Source organism: Mizuhopecten yessoensis, unplaced genomic scaffold (genome assembly GCF_002113885.1).
Source record: "Mizuhopecten yessoensis strain PY_sf001 unplaced genomic scaffold, ASM211388v2 scaffold9847, whole genome shotgun sequence".
NCBI lineage: Eukaryota > Metazoa > Mollusca > Bivalvia > Pectinida > Pectinidae > Mizuhopecten > Mizuhopecten yessoensis.
Genome location: NW_018408252.1, coordinates 666539 through 685741, shown reverse-complemented (window position 1 = coordinate 685741; position 19203 = coordinate 666539). Strand labels below are relative to the sequence as shown.

At 37.7% G+C, this 19203-nt stretch overlaps 1 protein-coding gene across 2 annotated transcripts in view; it reads left to right on the top strand.

Annotated features, from left to right (window-relative positions):
* LOC110458906 (orexin receptor type 2-like) overlaps nucleotides 1–18952 on the top strand; it is a 157644-nt gene extending 138692 nt beyond the window's left edge. For both annotated transcript variants that reach the window (XM_021510877.1, XM_021510876.1), the window contains exons 2-3: nucleotides 17455–18765; nucleotides 18917–18952. In XM_021510877.1, the coding sequence (XP_021366552.1) occupies nucleotides 17476–18762 (1287 nt within the window). In that variant the 5' untranslated portion in view covers nucleotides 17455–17475 and the 3' untranslated portion in view covers nucleotides 18763–18765; nucleotides 18917–18952. The remainder of the gene's footprint in view (nucleotides 1–17454; nucleotides 18766–18916) is intronic.
* The last annotated feature ends 251 nt before the right edge of the window (nucleotides 18953–19203 follow it).

Here is a 19203-nt window from a genome sequence, read left to right as displayed (position 1 = left end):
GGGGGTATAAGGGAGAACACTGGGAACGTTACTTTGTATACAAGGAGGATAAAAGGGAGAACACTGTAAACGTTACTTTGTATACAAGGGGGATATAAGGGAAAACACTGTAAACGTTACTTTGTATACAAGGGGGGTATAAGGGAGAACACTGTGAACGTTACTTTGTATACAAGGGGGATATAAGGGAAAACACTGTAAACGTTACTTTGTATACAAGGGGGATATAAGCGAGAACATTGTGAACGTTACTTTGTATACAAGGGGGATGTAAGGGAGAACACTGTGAACGTTACTTTGTATACAAGGGGGATATAAGGGAGAACACTGTAAACGTTACTTTGTATACAAGGGGGTATAGGGGAGAACACTGTGAACGTTACTTTGTATACAAGGGGGATGTAAGGGAGAACCCTGTTAACGTTACTTTGTATACAAGGGGGATATAAGTGAGAACACAGTAAACGTTACTTTGTATACACTTGGGATATAAGGGAGAACACAGTAAACGTTACTTTGTATACAAGGGGGTATAAGGGAGAACACTGGGAACGTTACTTAGTATACAAGGGGGATATAAGGGAGATCACTGTGAACGTTACTTTGTCTCCAAGGGGGATATAAGGGAGATCACTGTGAACGTTACTTTGTCTCCAAGGGGGATATAAGGGAGATCACTGTGAACGTTTCTTTGTATACAAGGGGGTTATAAGGGAGAACACTGTGAACATTACTTTGTATACAAGGGAGATATAAGGGAGAACACTGGGAACGTTACTTTGTATACAAGGGGGATATAAAGGAGAACACTGTAAACGTTACTTTGTATACAAGGGGGGTTAAGGGAGAATACAGTAAACGTTACTTTGTATACAAGGGGGGTATAATGGAGAACACTGTTAACGTTACTTTGTATAGAAGGGGGATATAAGGGAGAACACTGTAAACGTTACTTTGTATACGAGGGGGGTATAAGGGAGAACACTGGGAACGTTACTTTGTATACAAGGGGGATATAAAAGAGAATACAGTGAACGTTACTTTGTATACAAGGGGGATATAAAGGAGAACACTGTCAACGTTACTTTGTATACAAGGGGGGTATAAGGGAGAATACAGTAAACATTACATTGTATACAAGGGGGATATAAGGGCGAACACTGTGAACGTTACTTTGTATACAAGGGGGATATAAGGGAGAACACTGTGAACGTTACTTTGTATACAAAGGGGATATAAGGGAGAACACTGTGAACGTTACTTTGTATACAAGGAGGGTATAAGGGAGAACACTGTTAACGTTACTTTGTATACAAAGGGGATATAAGGCAGAACACTGTAAACGTTACTTTGTATATAAGGGGGGTATAAGGGAGAACACTGTAAACGTTACTTTGTATACAAGGGGGATATAAAAGAGAATACAGTGAACGTTACTTTGTATACAAAGGGGATATAAGGGAGAACCCTGTGAACGTTACTTTGTACACAAGGGGGATATAAAGGAGATCACTGTGAACGTTTCTTTGTATACAAGGGGGATATAAGGGAGAACACTGTGAACATTACTTTGTATACAAGGGGGATATAAGGGAGATCACTGTGAACGTTTCTTTGTATACAAGGGGGGAATAAGGGAAAACACTGTGAACGTTACTTTGTATACAAGGGGGATATGAGGGAGAACACTGTGAACGTTACTTTGTATACAAGGAGGGTATAAGGGAGAACACTGTGAACGTTACTTTGTACACAAGGGGGATATAAAGGAGAACACTGTGAACGTTACGTTGTATACAAGGGGGATATAAGGGAGAACACTGTGAACGTTACTTTGTATACAAGAGGGATATAAGGGAGAACACTGTAAACGTTACTTTGTAAACAAGTGGAATATAAGGGAGAACACTGTGAACGTTACATTGTATTCAAGGGGGATATAAGGAAGAACACTGTGAACGTTACTTTGTAAACAAGGGGGATATAAGGGAGAACACTGTAAACGTTACTTTGTATACAAGGGGGATATAAGGGAGAACACTGTAAACGTTACTTTGTATACAAGGGGGGTATAAGGGAGAACACTTGGAACGTTACTTTGTATACAAGAGGGGCATAAGGGAGAACACTGTGAATGTTACTTTGTATACAAGGGGGTATAAAGGAGAACAGTGTAAACGTTACTTTGTATACAAGGGGGGTATAAGGGAGAACACTGTGAACGTTACTTTGTATACAAGGGAGATATAAGGGAGAACAGTGTAAACGTTACTTTGTATACAAGGGCGGTATAAGGGAGAACACTCTGAACGTTACTTTGTATACAAGGGGGATATAAAGGAGAACAGTGTAAACGTTACTTTGTATACAAGGGGGGTATAAGGGAGAACACTGTGAACGTTACTTTGTATACAAGGGGGATATAAAGGAGAACAGTGTAAATGTTACTTTGTATACAAGGGGGTATAAGGGAGAACACTGTGAACGTTACTTTGTATACAAGGGCGGTATAAGGGAGAATACAGTAAACGTTACATTGTATACAAGGGGGGTATAAGGGAGAACACTGTGAACGTTACTTTGTATACAAGGGGGATATAAGGGAGAACACTGTAAACGTTACTTTGTATACAAGGGAGAACCCTGTTAACGTTACTTTGTATACAAGGGGGGTATAAGGGAGAACACTGTAAACGTTACTTTGTATACAAGGGAGAACCCTGTTAACGTTACTTTGTATACAAGGGGGGTATAAGGGAGAACACTGTAAACGTCACTTTGTATACAAGGGGGCTATAAGGGAGAACACTGTGAACGTTACTTTGTATACAAGGGGGATATAAGGGAGAACACTGTGAACGTTACTTTGTATACTAGGGGGATATAAGGCAGAACACTGTGAACGTTACTTTTGATACAAGGGGTGATTCGCGTTGCTTCGGTGCGTCGTATGATTCATAGTTAAGGAGTTTCTTTTTGTCACGTTCACGAATTACGTTCTCCATGTTTCGTGTTGGTTTTAGATGCAGCTTTGAAACCGACAGTGTTAAAGCACACTGGATCAGATGTAAGTGTCGTAGGTGATCAGAGCTGTTTTGAGTATAATGTTTTTATATTACAACACCATTGTCTGGTCTGTTCAGAGTCCATTGTTGGCATTTCTCTTTTGTAGTATTGTTTTCGTATCGTGAAATTCCCCACGAGTAAATATAATTTTCACCATTAAAGGGTTTGTGTATAATGACAAGCTGTGCGAGGACTAATGGTAACTCGCCCAGAGCTTTTATTGAACAGCATTCCGCATGACGAGGTGAAAACAAACGTATCTACATATTGGACTTGCATGAGAGAAATGATGAAACTCAAATTGGTTAAAGAAAAGCAGAAGCGACACGACGTGGCGTCGTTATTAACGAGATGTGTATTATCCCGTGTAACAGGCTATGGTCATTGAGCCGAGATAGACGACGTTCTAGAAACGCGTTCATTCCTGCGCTGATAATTAACGCAATGCAGTCATTGTAACTAACGTATTGATGATTAATGCTGTATAGCAACTATGGTCAATTGGACTGTATCAATGCAGCTCTTCCCATTGCCTTTTTAATGTTAATGAGGTTATGAAAAATGATGGCGACCGAAGCAAACCAGATGTTGCCATTTACCGCACACAAGGGCATATTCCAATGTAATATGTTGCCATTTGGCCTTGTAAACGCGCCAGCAACTATCAGTCGAGTGATTTGGAAGCTGTCGGCATGTATAGACCGTGTTGAGAATATCATTAATGTTTCACAGATACACGACCACTTGGGAGAGGTTTTACTTAAAAGTCATCAGAAAGAATTGGCTTGGTGTGCTTTACTGTATGACCGTAGGAGAAGACAAATGTCGGGACACGGAGAATGGGTGTCTCGTGTGCTAAAGGAATTTAGATCAAAACCATTATCGGTCTATCGGAATCACCGGCTGTATAGAATTTTCCCTCCTCGTTATGCTTCAGCTTTTTAGCATCCATTGTCTCATGGCACGACCAACGTTTGCAGTTTTTCCTTGGCCTATTTGTGAGACGTTTTTTTGTTTAGAAAGCATTCAGATAATACATGTATGACGTTTTATCTTTGCATCTTATTTAAAATACCCCTGCGTTGTAACTATCGTATTTGGATTTGTTTTGGCTTCAGAGCAGCATCATTTCCACGGAAGTATACGTGAGGGAGATGTCTGGACGGCAGAAATAACGAGTGATAGGGAGGTATCGGCAATGTATAAAACATGTGTTTTATCTCCGATTACAGCCGAGATTGACCGTTTAACTGTGAAATGTAACAATATACAATTAACAAATGAAGCAGTAGGAATTGTTGCCAATATAAATACACATTTTAAAGTAGAGCACCCAGCCACCTCACAGGCAGTGGACTACAAAACTAAGATAAAGCAGCCGTATGAACCGATACCCCCCAAGGTCCGTGTGTCTGTACCATAGACGATCGAAAGTTGCACTGATTAGTATATATGTTTAACTTCTTGCTATGATCTCTGTGTGGAACAAAATACATGTAAAACTATCTTTAACTATTTCTAAACATTTTCTTTAGGTTGGTTAGTAAGTGGATTATAAAAAGTTCTTTTTACACAACCAACAGGATTTCCTATGTGACGTTTCGATGACTAGTGCGGTATATACACTGTCATCTTCATCAGGCAATTGGTGCGCCGCAGTGGGCCAGTTCTTAATCGAGATTAGGGGACTTATAGACTCTCGCACATCTATGACCAAGTTTTAAACAACACGTAGCTGAATCGAGTCATTTCGGTACATATATACAACTATTGTAAATACGCTTACAGCGTAGCCGAATCGACAACGATTTGGGACAGCTCGTGCACATGTTACACCTTTGTGTGCATACGCTTCACTGTATATGATTATAATATCGCTAAAGCACGTGAATCGTGTGTGGAACAATAGCCATTTTAAACTACGTATAGAATATCTCTACAGTAGCTTGTGTGACACAAAAGACACATCTATTTAACCTGATAGCAAAACCTCTCGATATATTATTGTGTGGAAATGTATTGGGTAACTTGTTGGGAAAATAAGACAAATGCATATTTATGTTACTAAATGGGAAGTATCTCAACCATGTCTAAGCAATGTAATAAATCAAAGGAAGCAATCAAAATTAGGAATACTCCAAATATGAACAGAGACGAGGGGGGACACCAGCTGAGTAATCGATATGACCCATTACTTACTTTAACAGGAGAGGGGGCTAGATTTACACCCTGTCAGTAACCTATTCGATACAGTGTGTATATAGGCGAATCATCCCATGTTAAGTGGCATATGAAATATACAATTTCGTCAAATCGTTGTACAGGTAAACAATACAAATCGTTCACTCAGTCATAGCTTGACAGTCGGTACCAGTCGGTCTTGATTCGTTGCAACACGTTTAATACGAACATTAATGGTATATAAAGATAAACTTTTATGCAACATCTTCCCAAACGAATGAATATCATTGAAGATATGAATGGATGACTTTAACGTTACTTTCGGTAACCCCAATCTACATCAGATAATGAAGGGAAACATATTCTGATTAAATAAAGTAAAACTGTGGACAAACTGACATTAAAACATAGTTAATGTAGCAAAGCTCATCTGAGTTATTTGTGTATTACACCAATAAATATTTAAATAAGAAGCTGATCGGTGCGTGAAATTATTCCGATGCCAAACGCATCGGACCTGTGTTTGACACGTGCTGAGCCGAGAAAGCGGTCTGTAGTCATTGATTGCATACCTCTCGCGTGTCCAGAGTCTTTATTTGTCGACCGTGGCCGTTCAGACACTGCGCGGGGAGCCAGTTGGTGTGTTACATGGTGCTTTCCTGTGGAGAAAAACAAGTTGCGTTCCTTCACAATAAATAAGTGGTGTGATAAAAAGTGCTGGAAGTACTTCGTTTGGGTGAAGACATTAAATTAAACCTGGCCATATAACAATGTCTTTATAAGTGTTTATTTGCCTTTCTGGGGCTAATAACTTCATCATTATATCTCTTTGCCAACCACCCAACTCTCAAAAATGTCATTTACCTTCTATTTGGTAATTTATTTTCATACTTTTGAGTTTCAGTTTGTTGATTGTTCAAATTGCTTTTTATCGTGGCCCAGTGCGTCTGTCATGCAGTCAATCAGTTAGGTATGTAATAAATAACCGTTATTTCTCAAATCTACATGATGAAACTACTTTCGGAACACCTCGCCCCGGTAACGGTTCCTTCCATCGAAGTAGTATCGTTCAACCAGATGCTTGATCACTTGTGTAATTCGGCGTAGCTTGCGCAGACAACAAGAGTCTGGTTAAATGAGACTATCCATCGAAGATGACCGAATCGGCCGAAGAGTTCCGAGTGGTTCAAACTAGTGTCACACAGCTACAAATTACCAACATTAATGCATTCTACCGACTCGGTTAGGGCGTTATCTCAATCGGTAGAGGGTTAGTTATAGGCTCAGAGGTGTCGGCTCACTAGCTAGCATACATTTGGTATTTCCCTATACTTTTACTTTACTTTATTTTTAACTTTAGTTCTCTTTACAAAATTATAAATGTTAAAAAAACACACATATTTACAACAGTGTACAATATCAAATGTAATATATATGGAGGACAAATCATGATACTTTTTTAAACAAAATTTTGAAAAAAAATAAACATTGTTTGTATTCATTAGTTCTGAGAACTTAACAATATTTGGCATTACATAGTAGTATTTGTATAAATGAAACTTCCTTTCTGTCGACAAAAAAGGGGCATTTTAACAAGTAGTGAAATCCGTCACCAATGTCTTGGGTATCGCAATATATGCTAATTGTATTTTGGTAATCAACATTATTCCATCTTCCGGTTTCCACTATAAACTTATGATTACTAGTTCTAAATTTACACAATACAATTCGTTCATTTTCGGTCAATAATTCTAGATGTATATGTTCTGTAACACAGACTCAGAGGAATTAAAAATGTCATTACTCCACTACATACAGGTAAAAAAAAAAAAAAAAAAAAAAAAAACACCATATATACAAGGATAAACAATACAATCACTCACACTCATGTACAGCCCCACAAATACACCCACACAAACAAATTCATACTCACATACCCATTGGTATAGTGTAGAGAGACATCCCTTTTTATATAGGTACATTGTCTTGTCTTTTTTATTACTCAGTATAATATATTTGGCTAAATTTGTTAACAGTCTTTTGTTCCCTGTTTCCTTAAGTTGGATGAATGTACACATGCTAGGTCTTTCATAGTAATATTTCTTAATAAATCCCTTCCTTAAATCTAAAAAACATTCACATTTTAACATAAAATGAAATTCATCTTCGATATCCCCACTGTTGCAGTATGCACATGTTCTTTCAATCCTATCTACATTGTTATACTTACCAATTTCGATATATGACAGTCTAATTTTTGTTATTTCTTTCAGGTTTGTATTTTGTTAAATATGGTTGTATACAGAAATGTTCGCCAATAAACTTTTACAGTGAACACTTAGAAGTTAAATCTATTTTTTCTTTACATTCTTGCTTTAAAATATCACACATTCTGCTTTTAATAATATTCATAATATAATCGGATGTATAGGTATCTCCATATTGCCATATGTACCCTACTCCCATTCTAAATAGTTCGTTTCTTACTCCATTCATCCATTCACTACCATTTTCTAACATTTCTTGATAACATGCATGTAAAACACAATTGTCAATTTGTTTTAATTTTAACCAGTATTTAAAAATTCTAAATTTCCTAATTATTTCCAAAGGCAATCTTCCTAATTCTTGGTAAACCATAAAATTTGCAGTAGATTTCTTAACCCCTAATAATCTTTTACAATAACTTAAATGTATTTTCTCTATATCTGGTGCTTTATGAAAGCCCCAAACTTCCGCTCCATAATTAAAAATACTACAGACATATGTATCGAAAACATGAAGCTGAGTTTCAACGTTAAAATATTTTTTCTTAGACACGTTTGATACTGAAAACAATGCTTTTCTTCCTTGTTCAACGATTTTTTGTTGAGTGTTTTTGAATTAACCATTAAAATTCATTAATATACCCAGGTAATTAAATTCATCTACAATATCTAATACACCTCCATCAAAGCACCACTTATATTCTTCTCTTAATTTGCCTCCGTTACGGAAAACCATCACCTTTGTTTTTGAAGTATTAACCGTAAGATTCCATTAAGTTGTATAAAGTAATAATGTATCTAACATTTTCTGCAATCCCTTAGAAGTTTCGGCCAATAACACCATATCGTCTGCATACATCATTAAAAATATATTAATAGTCTGTAGCTCTATAGAAGGACACCCTTCTGTTAAAAAAATCATTTCGCAATCATTGACAAACAAAGAGAACAATAGAGGAGACATACTTTCCCCTTGAAATAATCCATTTTTACATTGAAAAAAATCTGACATGTTTTTGTTATACTTTACACTACATTTTACATCTTTGTACAAAGAACGTAAAATATTCAACATCTTTCCTTCTATACCTTCTTTGATAAATTTGCACCACAGATTCTGTCAAATAACGAAGTCAAAAGCTTTTTTTGTAATCAATAAAACAGCATTACAGTCTATTTCTATTTTTCAGGGTTTTACTTATTAATGTGTGTAATACAAATATAGCGTCAATAGTTTATAAATTCTTCTTAAAACCAAACTGAGCATCACTTAATTTAGAACAGTTACTATCGAAATTAGCAAGACGCTCATTAAGAACTGATGTAAAAAAAATCCCTTAACAACTAACTAAAGTAATTCCTTTGTAATTATTGGTATCGTTCTTGTCTCCTTTCTTAAAAATAGGAATTATATTACCAAACGACCATGATGTAGGATAAAAACCAGATTTAAAAACATTGTTAAACAGTACCACAAGACATGGCATAAGTACATCTTTACCCTGAATAAAATACTCATGAATCAGTAGATCTGGACCACACACCTTCGAGTTACTCAATTTATTGTTAGCTTTGAGCACTTCACTATCACATATCTGATCCTCTAATTCTTGAAACATAGTATTTGGTTTTGATTTTTGGTGTTAAATTTTATTTATCTTTGCTATTGTTTCCACTTCATACATTAAAGTCCTCGTCATGATAAATGAGGAATTTCAGATTAAATGTCCTAACTTTACATATTATTTCTCTTTCCATATTCCTAACCTTGTTCAACTATTCTTCGTGTCCAAAAATTCCTTGAAATTATAAAGTGGTTCCGCTGTTCAAGGTTGTAACATCATTATATCATTTTTGAATGAATTGGTCATGTAACCTAGGTAAGTTAGGCCCCTAGAGTCGATTGAGACATTGAAAAAATAATGACTTCTGTTACATACGTATGAATGACCCCCTTGGTTGATAGTTGTACATGCTTCAATGTGAGATGGATCGTTGAAGCATAAATGCCACCTTGAACCCATCTAAGATTTTACATGTCAAGTTTGATACCGCTATTTCACATGAACAACTTATCAGAAAAGGGTCATGTGTGAAAATGGTATAGATCCCTTAGATGTGATATCAAAGTTTTACTTTCTACACAAACAATGAACGCATTAAACGTGTCGCAAAGCTTCAAGACCGACTGGTCCCTTTGTCAATATAGCACTGGTGTTATGAGCTCGTTCTTACGAGTACGAATAATCAGACGCACTGCAGTGTTCTGGACCATCTGCAGACGACTAGTTAGTTGGTGACATACACCACAGGGCAGATCAAACCCAGAGTTAACCGTCCGATACACCAAAGTTTTGAATGCATCTGCAGTCAAAAACTGCCGGATACAGCTGATGTTCTTGATCTGGTAGTTCCATGATTTGGCAATAGCTTTCACTTGTTGTATTGCCCTAGTTTTTTAACAGCTAGGTCGACAGTCTCAATAGTTCTGGCACCGACCTTGAGCTGGAGAGCCATTGCCTGCTGACACTTTGGGGAAAAGACGATTAGTTCCGTCTTTTTCCTGATTAAGCTTTAGCATGTTGGCGTTAATCAAGGTACCGATGTCCGTCAGACAAGTTTTCAGATTGTATGACATAGTATCCCAAATATCCTGTGGTTTGATGACCATGTAAATTTGTTTGTCGCCAGCAAAACAATGAGGTATCCTTCTACACGTTAAAAACATTTTAGTGACGTTAAAGACAATGCATGTGACGCAAGTGAAAGCATAAAACTACTGAACGTGATGAAAACAATTACACTGAGACACGAGAAAACCAACAACTGCGCGATTAGATGGACGACTATACAGTAAGGCCCGTCACAAGAGATCAGATTGTCACCCCCTAAGGGGGGTTAGCCTCGTGCAGAATGGCGCAATGTATGTCATAACAATAGTATGACGTCACGTCCTCAATGCAATGATGTAACGTCAACAATCACAATCATCCCCTACCTTGAGGATGTGACAGAGAAATCTCCAACCCTCGGGATGATATTCTCGAATGTCTTACCCTCGGGTAAGACAATCAAGAATATCATCCCTCGGGTTTAATCTCAAAATTATTTGAGACACATAAATGTAATATCAAACAATTATTAAACAGGTTGGACAAATACAGAACAGTGTTATTTACACGTACAATAACTGCACTCCCGTATACCGGACACTGCCAAATGTGTCCTGTATGTGACAGGGATAATCCTAGAGGGGGCCTTGGGGTCACGGGACTCTTGACCCTTAGAAACTGAAATTGCCCCTCCATGTTCCAAATTTCTTGTAATTTTACACAGAATGACCCCTTTTAATTTTGATATTGACTAAAAATTGCTGAAATAGCCCACTGCTCTCAAATTCCAGGATTTTTCCTGTGTGATAAAATATTTTATGACATAACTGAACCTTTAGCAACATTTTGTACAGACTCTTTTGAGACGTTCACCCTGATCAGAAGTATATTACAGAGACCGACCGTGCTTCATTCTATTCCAGTGATAAACAATTCGTAATAACATTGTTCAAAGGAACAGATATATTTGATATAGTCCAAGTCCCTGTACCATAAATCGTAAAAGATTGTGTCATTTGAATCACACATAGTGTAGTATGATACTAACTCTTACAAGTTAAGACAAATCTTGCTTCAAAAGATTGAAACTGTTAGGGAACGTGCATAATATAATTGTTGTGGTTTACGACCGTGTGAAATGCAGCGCGGTTCCGGGTTTTAGGCCCTGCCACAAAGGCACGTCGGGAGCTCGTTCTAAAATCGGCACTTGGACTCCCGATTTGAAACTGACTACAGCTTTAGAATCAAGTTTGTAGCTAACGATAAGTTTGTAGCTTATGGTAAGTTAGGCGATTTCTTAGTCCACAATATAATTTTACAATAAAAATAATAGGTTTAATCTTATCAGAAGACATTGGGTAGCAGTGTACAGTAGAAATGGCCCGACTCTGACAAACGAGGAAATGTAAACACAGCGGATTTACCCTACACAACACATGTATACATGTATATATATCTGTAAACTAAATTACATTTACAATACATATAAAGTACTGAGAGGTTTATAAACCTCTTTTGTCTATGTATGTCACTTGTGTGAAAACCATGGTTACCACATCAAAAACTACCAAAAAATGCCAAAAATTGCTATTTTTGACCCAAAATTTGACCCCCGCAACTAGTATATCTTTTCCCCAAGTTCTGTCTGAAATTAAAGATTACCTACTTGGTTCCAGAATTATCTAGGTCCCAGTAAAGTTGTCAAACTTGATTTTTTGCAATTTTGCGTCGTGTGCTGTTGTCAAAATTTTACCTCCTGTAAAGCTAGCTTTTCATGTGTAGGCCCCCTATCGGATTTTTTTACAAATGTGAAGCTCACATAGTCCCCTTCACCATGCTTATACCAATTTTAATACAATTTTATTTGTACATATCATTATACAGGGGTTAGCCATTTAACAAAAATATCAACATGGCCACAACCCTCTACTGTAGACTGCTACCTTGATACGTTTTATGTAACCAAACCTTATCACATGGGTAGGAGGTGCAGTTCTCTTTCAAAGTTATATTTAAAATCAAAATATCGGATAAATGCAAAGATTGACGATTTCTGGAGAAAAAAAAGTTTTATCAAAATGTCATTGATCATTGTAAAAGATGAATCGTGAAAAAAAAAATGCATTGGTGTTTCTTTAAGGGAAAAGCCTATTACAATACCGATGTAGTCAATTGACATTATCGCTTTTTTAGAGTACGGTAACCTATAAAATCAAAACCAGGCATTTCCTACTGATATTGCAAAACATCATTGTAAAATTACATTTTTATCTCAGACAGGATCTTGCCATGATCTGGTCTTCAAACTGGTACACGGCTTTCACGCACTCCAATTCCATCCTTAAATTGACTAAAACACTAGTGGATCGATGAAGCATCTCAATAGATGTATTGATGAAACATCACAATAGATGGATATTATGTAATAGAACTGGAGGCAGTTTTCAAATGGGATATATAATTACACAAGGAAACTTCATCAACAGAACCGACATCTTTGATATATTTCACATTCTCACAAGTTATAAAGGATATTACATATATTTTGTTGCAACTTTTCATGAATCATAAACGGTATTATTCTGACTTAACAATACAGCACACTTTAAGATCGATAACACGCGGTTGTTACTTGGGGTACTTACACCGGTTTGCTGACTATAGACATTCTTTCTCTTAAAAGTAATATTGAACAATATTTACATTTGCCCCGCGCCGTCCCATTACAACAGTGTTAGAGGGCAAGTGTTATTATATAGGCTATAGTTACAACTGCTTGACTATAATTACAACTGCCTGTTTCAGGTGAAGGAATATGTAAACAAACAAAATGGCCGCCTGAAATGCATTTTGAGGCAGGGCAAATGGTTTTTGTAGGAAGATGTCTTAAAAAAGAAAAATATGTAAATATAAAAAATACCTGGTGTCTGGATGTAATTATTGTTGATATAATTACAAGTGGCCTCTGGCAAATCTACCATTATTGTTTAAATATTTACATTTGCTATGCCGCCATCCATTGCAATGTATTGAGAAGGCAACTATTGGTATGAGACTATAACAACGTTTGCTATTGTGACGTCATCAATCTCTATCATAATGTTAATATAAGTAATGAATATTTTAGCAGATACCGGGCTTTATTAAGTTTGTCATCAATAGCAATGTGTGTTATAGATAGGATCATAACAACATTTGCTAAAACATTCATTACTAAAATAATAAAGGTTATAAACCGCACTACTAAATTAAAGTTTCACATATTTTTCGGATTAATCCATTAAAATCAACTAATGAATATATTATCTATGTTTAATGTAAGTGTTGGGATTTATTTAAGTGTGGGGATTTGATAAAGGTTTCCCAATCAATATATGACAATTGGACCTAAACCAATGAAATTCGTTTATTATTGGCGGTAGTTGTTTTGCTCAGTACTCGTCACTGAGTATATCTGTGATATGGGGAAGAGAGCGACTATGCGAATGCGCTTAACTTGGTTATTTCCGTTAAAAGGTCAATTAAATGCATGAAAAGGGCAGGCTTTAATTTATGCGTATTGGAAACATACACCAGTGGTGTGCATTGATGTCTGCAGCACTATAGGTGTAGCTGATAAACATGGCTACATGTTTATTGTCATAGAGTATTTGAAAGCTCCAGATAAAGGATTGGCTAAATTTATAAGAAGTGTTTCGTATGGATGTTCCTTATAACGGTATAGACCTATGACCTTTGCTGACCCATGCATATATTGTCCTTTGTTATGAAAAGTACAAGTGAGTCTTGTTATGATGTGTGCATGTACATGTGTGCACATTGCCAACGTAGAAAAGACTGTTAATGTCATAACTCCCGTGTCAAGGGTCTCCAACACGGGGACCGGGTGTCTTTACAAGGGAGACAACTCGTGCTTACATATATAACAAGGTATCAAGTTACCATTGTCAATTACATTACCAATATATGACAATTACATTACAAGACTGGTATCATCCTACTTGATATTAACTATCAAATTAACCTTTAGCCATTCCGTCTTTGCGTTTTGCAGAGTTATCCTCTCTTGTGAGCAGGTATTGATTGTTACGTCATTTGTTTGTGAGAGTAACGTCATCAATTTTTGAGAAAACGACGTAATTTTCTCGCACAAACCAATGACGTAACAATCAATCCCTGCCCACAAGAGAAGATAACTCTGCAATACGCAAAGACGGAATATTCACAGTCCGCAGTAGAAAGTTTTGGTGTACACAAATAAGGCATTGAATGGAACAGCTCCCCAGTAATTATAGGAGCTTGTCACCTTGTATCAGCCGTCACGATCACTGCGGTCGAACACAGAATCATTGTTGTGTGTCCAAAAATATCGTACTTACTGTGGCCTATGGAAACCGGTGCTTTGAAAGGGCCACGTTGTGGAATCAAACACTCTTGCTAAATTCAAGAAGGATATATACGTCTACGTTTTAGACTATTTTGTGCAGACGTCATGCATATGGAGATACATGGCTTTTTATCTAATGTATAATGCTGATTTGTATGTTCTCGTCTATTATATTTAAAACTGTCTATGTAGGAATACTGTTATTCACGTAATTTTGCAAACCATATAGGGCGCTACATTACATATTATCTTATCATGATATATATTTGACATAATCATATTTTAGAATGTGTACGACAGCTGGCACGTAACTGCACTGTTTTTAACGTTGTCACTTTATGTCTGCACAAAGAACTCCGTTAAGCAGTTCGGTGTCAATGGTACAATGTACATTAAGCAATTTAACAAGTGGAGCGTGTTCTTGTCAATGGCTAATCCTGTTGATAACTAGAAGCGTTTCACATATTTGCTGACTTCGTAGATTTTGCAAAGTAGGTAACAACTAGCCCTTGATGAATTGTTCCATTTATACCAATATAACACAGTCGGATTTATATATATATTTGTAGTAATCGGTGTTTATCCTCACATACTTGATCCGGTAGTTAGTACTACCCATTTTGTGTGTACTTGCGTGTTACGTCACCACTACCGTTGTAGATGGAAATAAATCTGGCTAACATGAAATGTTGTTGTTGCGCTCAGTCTATTGGCGAAATATGGCCGAAGACACAACAATATTCACAAGCGTCAGTGGATTACACATTCTGATCCCAGACGCGTCGTCCACTGTATCAGGTTTTCTGTCTTTCCTTGTCAACGGAATATTTATTTAAGGATTAACCTTTTATTTTGTTTTGTTTATGAGATAATAAATCCAATGGAGTACGAGGTAAATTGCGCGTTTACGAACAATTTACCGATTGCTGCATTGAATTTCATAATCTAAACAAAATAAAAGGTTAATCCTTGTATTTACAATATTTTCTTTTAACAATAAAACCATTAAGAGAGGCGGATACAAACATTTAGCTAGTGTAACCTGCGTTCAAAATTAGTGTTAACCATGCGAAACAGCCATTCGCAAAAGCCGTTGACAGACAGCTAAAGCCCGCCCACTTTATCCATGACAACAAATGAAAAAAGTTCCTCCATTTCAATATTTTTATTCACATAAAATGTCCATATTTAACTTTATACAATATCTTCAAAATTGTATAAGTAGGTAATGGAATAAATATTTTTATATTTCTATGAAATTGAGGTACTAGGGCAAAATACTAATGACCGCGGACGTCCAGTTTTTAAAAGTGATGCGCCCAAAGGCGGGAAATAGAGAGTGCTACCATGACGTCGAGCGATAGTGACTAGCCTAGGTCTGGTGGAAGTTGAATGCGCAGTTATTGAAATTGCTGTTTGTAAGTAAACCAGAGGTTTATACAGATGACATGTACACTGTATGATGTGTATAAATCGTTTGTCGACCGAGTGACTGTTGATGTAACATTTGGGAGACGAGAAATTGACCTACATTTCTAGGAACGATAGCCATCGTTTCTGTGCCGTCACTCATAGATGAGAGACTAAAGAGAGTGAAGCTGGTGGAGCGTTTTTGTATCGACGAACAATCGCGACTGTAGCTTCTGACACTAGCTTCATTTTTGTGACCGGTCATGAACATGATCTGTCTTGTCTCGAACCCGACACCGTTTGGTGTCTCGAACGCACGGTGGTCTAAATTCTAGCGTTTGTTTGTAAACATTGACACAAGGTTTGCGGAAAGAAGTCTGCCCATATTTACATATATTCATACGCGGTGAGAACTTGAACACGCTCTACACTCAAGTTATTGAAAAATAAACAGACTTGCCTACACGTACGTTATTGATTCCGAAATCGGTTTGTAATAGATCATTGGAATATGAGTGTCGGAGTTTCTCAGACGTGTTTATGAAATCCATAACTCCCCCTTAATTATCAATTATTAAGTAACACGTCTGATAACAGTTTTACAGTGGTGTTTTAGTCGTGTATTTGTAGGGCATAGCTCACTCAGTAGGAGACTTAGCCATGATTCCCTGTCTATATAGTATACACAGCCACCACGGAGGCATAGCAAGTTTTGTGGTAGGATGCCAGGCTCGTGACCGAAGGGTTGCGTGTTCGAGTCGAGCACGGCACTGTACATGTGTTGTATCTTTGAGCAAGATACTTTACTCCGCTTGGTCCAGTCTACTCAGCTGTAAATGAGTACGTGGTTGGGCAGTGCTAGAATTGTAAAATGTTAGCTGTGAGCGCCGAAATGGCAGCACCGGCTGTATGCTCCCTATGGAGTTAAGAAATATATTGACTGGTTGCAAAGACCTTATAACCATGGATAATAGTTTGTTAACCGCTTTGAGACGACCTACGAACTAGGTTGTGATAAAGAGGTATATAAGACCCTCGAATTATTAATATACTTATTGTCATATCATCATTGCGAGACGATCGAAGGGAGGCAACTTGGTAATCGTCTGTAAATTGCGCGAATTACGTTGGTAGACAGACGATATCAACTGCAACTTCAACAGGATACTCTTAAACGTTCATTATACTGAACATTATATAGGTTCATATCACCTGGCGCGGTTTTAAAGCTTAGACAGATGATGTGATTTCATGCTCCTGCCTCTCAGTACATCAGATATATCTCATTTCCTTGTAGTTCTATTTGTTGGTGAAAAACTACAGCCAATTTTCATTTAAGAGAAGTACAGTTTTGTCAATTACTGCTTCCTGCTATTTAGACAGATGGACTAACTGACATGAACCGGTCATTCATTTTGGATTTAATGGAAAAGTGTCGTTTCCTTCCACTTGATGTATTTGTTAAATAATCTGAAAAAAAGAATTCAATTATCAGTTCATGATTGATCTTTTACACTTTTGTATTTTGAAGGTTAAACGACAAAGATAGAAAATGGTGCACACAGGGGAGACAACTCAGTCTGTAGTGGACACACTCTTCAATAGCAGTAGCTTTAGCAACACTAGTGTCCAGTGGCCGGAGGAAGAGGATGACCGATCAGTTCTAGCCGTGATGGGGATGCTGGCCTTCTTTAGTGTGATAGGAACAGCTGGAAATTCAATGGTGCTCTACGTGTATGTTCGAAAACGGCATAAGTTGGCTGCCACAGTTTTTATAATCTCCCTAGCTGCTACCGACTTCATGACTAGTCTGGTGATTGTGCCGTACACTATAGCAGTGGAATATCTTGACTATTACATACAATACGACTTCGCATGTAAATTGTATATGTTTTTCATCACTTCCAACGTTCCATTCGCGGCTTTCATCATGGTGGCGATAGCGTTTGACAGATACTTGTGTATTTGCCATCCATTTATGCACCTAATGAACGCTAAGCGTGCCAAGCTCACCCTTCTTGCTCTAGCGTTAATGTCGTTTACTCTCGGGATCATCACATCACTAAACTACGGTGTATACGACCTCGCCGAAGTAGATCCCTGTTCGAATCCATTATCAGACGATGGCAGGATAAACTCGTCAGTTTTTAAATTAACAACAGGAAATATTCACGGTATCGTATATAACACTTCATACAGCGCGGAATCTCCAGGGAGAGGAGTGCCAGTGAGGTTCGATAACAGGCATAGATCGTGTGTCATGTACAATATCACCTACACAGGACGCTGTGTCCCTAACGAAATTGTGTTTTCAAGGCACTTTATTACAAATTATCAGAAAGTGTACGCCACTTTCTTTTTATTAGCGTTACTGGCTGTAATAATATTATACGGTATGGTCTACCGGTCAGTGCTGGTCAGAAGGGCAAAGAGACGACGCCAGAGGAGGTCAACCCGAACGGTGTCATTGACCAAGGACTCCTGGTTCAGTGAATACCGTCAGTCCCAGGCAAACATTCCGAAACACACTACTGAAAATGGTGAGGAAAGACACCCGGATGTAGAGCTTGCACGACAATTAACGATTCGAGAGAGAGGCTTGGTTGCTAACATCCGGACAGCAGCCATGTTATTTGTTGTGACCGCTATGTTTATCATTGCCTTCCTGCCGGCCTGGCTGATGGCACATGATGTTATAGATTACAACATGATTGTGTTTTACATGTATTTTATATATAACGTGGCCAACCCTATCATTTACGCCTTCATGAACAAAGCCTTCAGACGTGATTTAAGAGATGTGTTTGACTGTAAAGCCATCCTCCGGGACTTTCGTTGATTAGTAGAATCTTCCCCTACCTTGAGGGTGTGACAGAGAAATCTCCTACCCGAGGGGTGGTGCTTTTTGGTTGTCTAACCCGAGGCTTTGCCGAGGGTAAGACAATCAAAATAATCACCCCGAGGGTTGGAGATTTCTCTGTTACACCCTCAAGGTAGGGGATGATTGTTTTTCTCCTATCCTATTATTTCAGTCACAGCTCCACCGACAGCAGTCTGCAATGTTTGTAAACAAAACACATGTGGTGTATGAATATCGTCATTCATTTTTGATGACGTCACAATTGAACACGTTCTAATCCACACGCGGCTATCTCCCCCTAAGGGGTGACAAGCTGATCTTTCCCGGCTAAAACGGGAGACTCACCTGTAAAGAGTAGGAGAAATTGTTATCACAGGGATATTGTGTTAAGAGCCGTCAATCAGTATCAGTCTAATCAAA